The sequence below is a fragment of the Tauraco erythrolophus genome, chromosome 1, assembly GCF_009769465.1.
Source record: "Tauraco erythrolophus isolate bTauEry1 chromosome 1, bTauEry1.pri, whole genome shotgun sequence".
In the NCBI taxonomy this organism is placed as follows: Eukaryota; Metazoa; Chordata; class Aves; order Musophagiformes; family Musophagidae; genus Tauraco; species Tauraco erythrolophus.
In genome coordinates this window covers 65,915,621-65,922,818 of record NC_141465.1, presented here as the reverse complement: position 1 = coordinate 65,922,818, position 7,198 = coordinate 65,915,621, and the positions used below count along the sequence as shown (strand labels likewise).

General features: G+C 48.9%; 1 protein-coding gene across 1 annotated transcript in view; it reads right to left on the bottom strand.

Moving 5' to 3' along the window:
* Window positions 1-417: 417 nt before the first annotated feature.
* ECRG4 (ECRG4 augurin precursor) overlaps window positions 418-7,198 on the bottom strand; it is a 45,179-nt gene continuing 38,398 nt past the window's right edge. Inside the window, exons 3-6 of the mRNA XM_086610491.1 lie at window positions 5,666-5,789; window positions 4,904-4,951; window positions 2,512-2,669; window positions 418-638 (exon numbers count right to left, since the gene is read on the bottom strand). Of these exons, the coding sequence (XP_086466617.1) occupies window positions 477-638; window positions 2,512-2,669; window positions 4,904-4,951; window positions 5,666-5,789 (492 nt within the window). The 3' untranslated portion in view covers window positions 418-476. The remainder of the gene's footprint in view (window positions 639-2,511; window positions 2,670-4,903; window positions 4,952-5,665; window positions 5,790-7,198) is intronic.

Genomic DNA, 7,198 nt, shown 5'->3' with positions numbered 1-7,198 from the left:
TTCAATTGAGAGGCATTTTTTTTTCTTTTCTCCCAAGAATAATTGGGTTTATTTGTTGACACAAATCTGAACGAGCAGGCACATCTGAAATGTATCGGCTTGTATTATGCATTCTGTATGCCAAACTGGAAGGTATAATGTAATTTTGCAATTGATGGTAGGAAAGCAAATGAATAAGCCCTTTAAAAAGGAATCTGTAGTAATACAGTTGGAATGAATCTTGCTGTTACAAAGTCTACTAAATAATGGCAACCAGTTTATCAAAAAAGCTTTATTTCTATAACACTTTCTATATAGTGTACTACTAAGTAACGATAATGGAAAAAAAGTCATGGTGCTTTCTTCAAAGTCTGGCAGTTCCTTTACTCTTGCTGGTTTACATCAACAGAAGGAAAGCAGGGTCATTCTGACTGAGGGAGGACTCCGCCTCACCCAGTGCAGCCCTACAGGCACCAACTGTGGTAGGATAAATGGTGTTAGTAATCATCATAGTTGACACCTGCTCCGTGCCTGAAGGTGTGTGGATTTTGTGGGCCAATTGGTGAATCTTCATCATAGTGGTGTTGGTAGTATCCACCATAGTATTCATTACGCGCACGCCCTAAGCTTGTCCAGTAGGAGATGTCATCTTCAAATTTCTGCCAGAAAAAAAAAAAAAACCAACTTGCTTTCTAAGCTGGAAACTTTACAATCAAGAGAGTGAAACAGAAGCGGTGCAAGAGCTTCCTTTGTCTCTTTCAGAAATTCAGATCCTCTGCGTATTTGTCAAAATGAAATCTTTGGATCTAAGGGGGTTTGTGACTTGCAGCTACCTTCCATATGGGATTATCAGGGCCCTGAGAGCAGGAATTGTCCTGCCCAGCCTCACCTGGGACCCAGCCTCTGCCCACTGTAAAGTGCTTCAGCTGAAAGATGCACTGAGCACCTTTTATATTTCTATTACCATTTCAGTGGAGGACTATAAAAACATTTAAATGTCTCGTACTTTAAGGGTTTGGTTCTCCATTGCCGCGTGCTTTTTTGCCTGTGATCTCTCACTCCCCTTTTGCACGGGTAAAAATGAACGTACAGTGCAGCCTTCTAGCTATGGAAATGCAAGAAGCAATTCCATTCTGCTCACAACAGCAGAGGAAAAACAGTGTGCAAGGATATCAAATTCTTGCCAAGCCAAAGCCTTTCCATCTGAATGACTCTTTGGAAATATTTTTGGCTGGGATTTGAAAAAAAAGTTTTGCAAAATACACAATGGGTAAGTATGGCCCAAGTCCTTTGCTGGAACAAACAGTTATTTCATTGTTAAAACTGTCTCTTAATACTCAAGAAAACCTACTAAGTGGATTCATTGTATCCCACGACAGGCCTCATTTCAGTTTTTGAAATGCACAGAGGAACTCAGAAGAGAATTCATCTTATCTACATGGCTTGTGCCTCCTAGTATGTGCCCCCAGTCTTCAGTTTCTGAGGCATAAAAACCACTTTTCCTATTTTTCCTGTTGCTACTGGGGGGAAGGAGGGGGATAAAGCCATGCTGTTAAAAAGTCATTTTTATCTGCATCATGTCCAGGAGCAACAAAAAATTGTATCCTTCATTCTTTCAGTCCAAGCAAAGGATTATTTTTTTAATTGTTCCAGCTTTGAAAATGAATGCATTCATCTTCTAAGCAGTCCACATAGCAGGAAGGTCCAAAACGTACTCCAGCTTGCCTGTGCCAACGCAGTCTCATTAAACGCATTGATGCAGCTGACACAAGCCAAGAACTCAACATCTATAACTATTTTTACCTCTTATTAGCGTAGAAATTATTCTACATGTAGAACTGCAACTAAATGCACATTTTTCACCTTATTTCAGCATCTATTTAGTAGAGCTTTATGCAGAGCTGGGAACTCTTGATTCCACTCCAGTGTTTTAACCAATTAACTGCTTTTTTTTTAAAAAAGTATCCTTCTCATCTGAAGGGAGGTTGGCTGCTCATTATCAAATGGTTTTCCTTTCACATTTAGAGACAAGGCACAGCTGCCAGCACTCATGATGGTCAGGAGCTGCCCATACCAGGAGCCACATGCCTGCATTAGGTACATAACGTTAGTGCAATTTCATTGAGGGATGCCAATCGCAAGCAGCTTTTTGTGGGTTTCTTAGCGTGTTAAAAAGCAAATTGATTAGGCTGAGGCTGCCAAATTTATTTCCTGAAATACGTCTGATCGCTTTGGGTCTGGCCACCTATTTCTCAAAGCAAACTTTGCCTGGTTGCAATTAGTTAAGCTTAAGTTCAGTACTAGGCAAGAAATCTGTGCAAGATTTTAATGCCGTTTTTCTCTCTTAATAAAAGAGCGCAGAAATCTCTCACAAATACAGAGCTTATATTTCTGTGCAGTATTTACTGCTTTAAAAATAATGAGATCACAGTGTCTCTGAAGAGAACCAGGGCAGCTTCTCCCTGGCCATGCATCTGCACCCTCAGCCGCTCCGGCTGAAGCCCTGTGGACTCTCCAAAGCCTCACACTCACCGCCTCGTCGAATCCCAGGTAGAGGAACTGCTGGTACCACTGCTGCACGTCAGGCTGGCTCCTGTCCCACAGCTGGCGTCTCTGGCGTCTCAGGCTGCTTAGGAACTGCTTGGCCGCCGTTTCTTTCACCGACACCTCGGGCTTCGTGGCAACAGGGGCTGAAACGGATTCCATCCGCCCCCCAAAAGGCATGCCAGGAAATTTTTAGTTGCCCTGAAGCATGCTGCTTGCAACAAGTAAGAAAATGCTTCTTGCTTCACGGCCGGCGGGGCAACGCGTGTCACAGCATCAACAGTGATAAACCCAGGAACTGCCGATGTAATAGGATTTCTCAGCTACCCTCATTCTCTTGTTTTTTATAAAAGCTGAGCTTATGTCTTTGAGCTCAGAAAAGTGAGGAATTTAAATAAATAAACCCAAACTGAAAGAGCATATGCTGTGTTGCGCTTTGAGGAGAGAACAGGAGGCTGGCCTCTGTGCTGCTTTTGCAGGAATGGAAAAGATGAGAGGTGAAGTTGAAAAGTCTGAAGAAGCTGGAGAAACACTGCTAACTTATGAGGGTGAAGGGGGAGACACATAAAAAGATAGATTTTTCAATCTGTTGTGTAAAAACGTAGCTTTTAAATAATGAGTGCTACTAAATGCCTTGGATGCCTGAAAATAAAAGCCCATCAGGCTTTTGTAGCACCCTACTTCGTGGATGCATGGGAATGCCCTCAACCTGCCAGACCCAGACATGCCATCTGGCTCGCCCCATGCCTGAGAGGCAGGCAGTTTGCTGCTGCTGCAAGAGGATTTTATGTGCCTCCGGGAGGTATGGATGTGAGGACTGGCTAGCCCCCTGCCCCACGCACGGAGATGACTCTCTTGCATGATACAACATGGTGTAATGTTTGGTCTTCCTGTGAAACAAGAAGCATGCATAGGAGTAGGAAGAACATCTCGGCTTCAGAGGGTTCATTGCAATAAAGGAGAGACCAGGAACGTGAGTGTGGATGGGGATTTTCAGAGGATGTAAGGGAGGTGGCTGGGGCAGAAGGGGCCAGGCAGACTCACAGAGGGTGGCAAAGGACTGCAGTGGGAAGGAGATTCAAAAAGTAAAAATGATAGATGAGTTGCTGCAGGAAGAGTGGGAAACAGCAGGCTACCCTGTGGCGATGAGCTGGAAACACAACTTGCCGTACGCTCGAGATGGGTGTCATTACAGGGAAGTGGGACAGCTGAACAAGCGGCACGTGAATGAGCCTCGCGCAAGGGACTCTGCCAGCCAGGGCACCACTACTACGTGCTTAGCCTGCTCGCCTTAGCGCACAGCTGGAAAAGGGGAGTTAGGCTGGGATTAGGGGGCTGCATATGCCCTTCATCATCAGTTCAAGGCTTTGCAGTTCTTCCTGGTCTAGGCTATGTCTGTAGGCTCCAGAAGCTTCACCCTGGGCAGTCCTTCTCACCAGCGGACCTGAACTAACAAGCTAACCAACTGCTGCAGGGGTGCAGGGAGGGCAGCTGCTGCAAGTGGTCATTCCTATCTGCAGAACAGTAAGGTTGGGAACCCACATGCTAGGAAAACAGCCATGGATGGGGCACACATTTTAGGGCTGGCAAGAGGTGGTGGGTGATGCCAGAAAAAACTCAGAAGTTAGGCTTGCAGAAAGCGGGAGTCCCCTCTGTGAGGGGTGTAAACTCTTTGCCTCAGCCATAGAGCAGGTTGAGGGGAAGCAAGTGAAACTTCTGGGGTGTTTCAGCCTGGCCCCCCATCTGCTGCAGTGCTGCTTGTCCCCGGCCAACTCCGTTTCCATCCCTTTCCCTCAACCAGCAAGCCCTTCAGTGCATCTGCCTGCTGGGCCTTCGGCCATCACCTCTCCTATAGAGAGAGCAGGCTTCCAAGAAGGAAGCACACATGGGGCCAAGAGGACAAAGGGAACAAGTCAAGGCATCACGAGCAAGCCTGGTTTGCACGTTTTCTTCTCTGCACTCGAGCCAGCAGTATTTTCATGCGTTATAGTTCCTTGGAAAAGCTTGTGACTTCCCAGAATAAACCATATAAATGACACGTCTGCCATAGACATATGGAAAAGGCAGGTGCTACACTCTGTGGAGAGCACAATGCAGGCATATGGGTTTTCAGAGGGGGCTGTGATAGCCACAGCCTTCAGCCTTGCCAGTACCGAGTCCCAAACGGACACACAGGCACAGGCTCCGTATGCACAGGAGGTTTCGGGATGGTACGTAGCGAGAGCAGCTCTGTGCTACCAGCTTTGAACCGGGCGCTTGTGCGCTGCTCCTCTGACTGCCCTCTCCAAGCTGCAGACTGAGTGGCAGCACGTTGGCAGCTTTGGTACCAACTGAGTCAAAGGAAAACCAAGAGAAAGCACTTTGCCGGCTCTTTACTTACCTTCTCGTTTTTGAAGCATCAGTTTAAGCTTATTTCCCCTCGAAACATCTAGAGAAGTAAAAATAATAATAAAAAAAAAAAAACACAAAACATTTTTACTAAGAAGGAAATAACAACAAAAAGAAGATCATATATTGAAAAATACTTTAAAGAATTTTTGTCACAGCTCCAGGCCACGCAGCAAAACTCAGCAGCAAGTTTCTACCGGTGCCTCCCTTTACTCCCATTTCCATGCTCAAGCACAACACACACTGCTGGGAAGCTTTTGACACTCCAGCATCCTCTCCCCAGCTCTTCTTGGCAAGAGAACCCCAACACTGCCCTTCCTTGCCAATTAAATAATATTTTGCAGCTGAAGACCGCAGCCAGTGCAAGTACCGCGACACAGTGTCCAGGGTGGCATGAAAACCCTTGTCACCGAGTGAGGGGTATCTTAACAACCGGACTGCTCCCAGTTCTTTCCTCGCAGCCTGTCCCAAAGCACTGCCGTCCTGCTGAAGCCCATTCCCAGGCGGGATCTGAGGCTTTAGCCCACGGCCGGGCTGTGCAGCGGGACACCTGCAAGCGCTCGGCTGCTCCAAAACGCTTTATCCACTCGAAAACAAGCTCTTTTAAAAAGATGCTCAACTTGCACAAGTTTTGGAGTGACCGAAAGCGTTCACCCACGCGTGACGCCAGGGGAAAGCTTTTTCCGATCGCCAGGACGTACCAGGTTACGTTTTCCCACCCCGCACCCCGGCCCCGGCGCGGTCGCTCACTCACCGGGGGCCGCGCAGAGCAGCGGGAGGATGAGGAGGAGGAAGAGGAGGAGGAGGGCGGCCCCGGGCAGGGCCCCGCGGGGGCACGGCGGCGGCATGGCGGCGGGGGGCGCAGCGCGGAGACCCACCTGGGCGGGAGGAGACGGAGATGGAGGAGCAGGAGCAGAGGGAAGGGAAGGGAAGGGGGCAGCGCGCCCGCCCCACGCCGCTCCCCGGCCCGCCCTGCGCGGCTCGGACCGACGCCGCGGGGAGGGGCGGGGAGGCGCCCGGGGGAAGGGGCCGGGAGGCGCCCGGGGGAAGGGGCCGAGGGCAGCTGCGGTGGGCTCCGACTCTGCGGGCAGCTCGGAGGCAGCGGCACGGGCGGGGAGCGCTGCCGGCCCCTGTACCCCCACCCCGCCCCCGGCAGCCGTGGGCTTGTGCCTTTTTTACCACTCGAACGTGGAGTGAGATGCGTTTCGGTCGAACAAGGGGTCCACGCTTTTTTTTTGGCGTGGCACAGCTTGCTAGTTCCCGGCACAGCTTGCCAGTTCCCAGCAGCGCTTTTGTTGTTTCGTTGTGGGTACTTTTTTGTGATTACACATAATCCAGTACAACTGGTGAACACCTTTCGGTAACTCATGCAGGCTTTTCTTACAGAGCAATTGAAAAAAAATAAAAGAGCATGTCATTTGACATTTCTCTACATATGAAGCCAGTTTGTCAGTTTCCTGTAGCAGCAGATGAAAACTGAGAGTTTGTCTTGGTGGGAAAACGAATCAGGATCAATCCAAGGTGATTTAGCTTAGGGTTTTCTCTCTCCCTCCCTCTCTCCCTCCCTGCCTGCCTGCCTTTCACTCCCCAAGTCCACAGAAAATTACAATGCATTTTAGCTGATCACCTTTAAAAAAAATCATTCCGGTTTCTTTTTCTACATAGAGACAAGTTTAACTTATAGTAAGAACTCCAGGACCAAAAGCCAAATTCACAAACTAGAAGTCCTCCCTCAGCAGGATCAGAACTGTAATGGTGCCTAAACTTAGGCTGCCTTTCCCTAATTCGGGTTTAAGTTTCCCTCAGCCAATTCAGCTTCACTGCGCTCCTTCCCCTGCAAATGCCAGAAACACCCCAGATGGTGCCCAGGGACATCCCTATCCTCAGACACAAACCTCTCTCTTCCCTCGCAGCAGAGACCCACGGCGCTCAGGAGACGGCTACGGGCTCCTCGCCTCTGCTGAAGCTGTGCCAGGGAACAGCGGGGAGTGCGGGCAGGATTTCGGGGGAGGCGAGGGTGAGGCAAGGGAGAGCCGGGCTCGCTCTGTAACCTGCTTGTGAGAAATCTGGCAAGCGCTGAGGCCCCGGCTCCCTGAGCCAAGGATTGTTTCCAGATTGGTTGCAGCTGAAACACGAATATGTATACATAAACATACACACACTGTATATATTGTAATTGTATATAAATATGTATACCGAATGCCTATGTGTATATATACATATAGTGTGCGTATGGCGAGGGAGCCGTGCAGTGGTGCGGCAACAACCTGTGACGAGATGTGGAGCC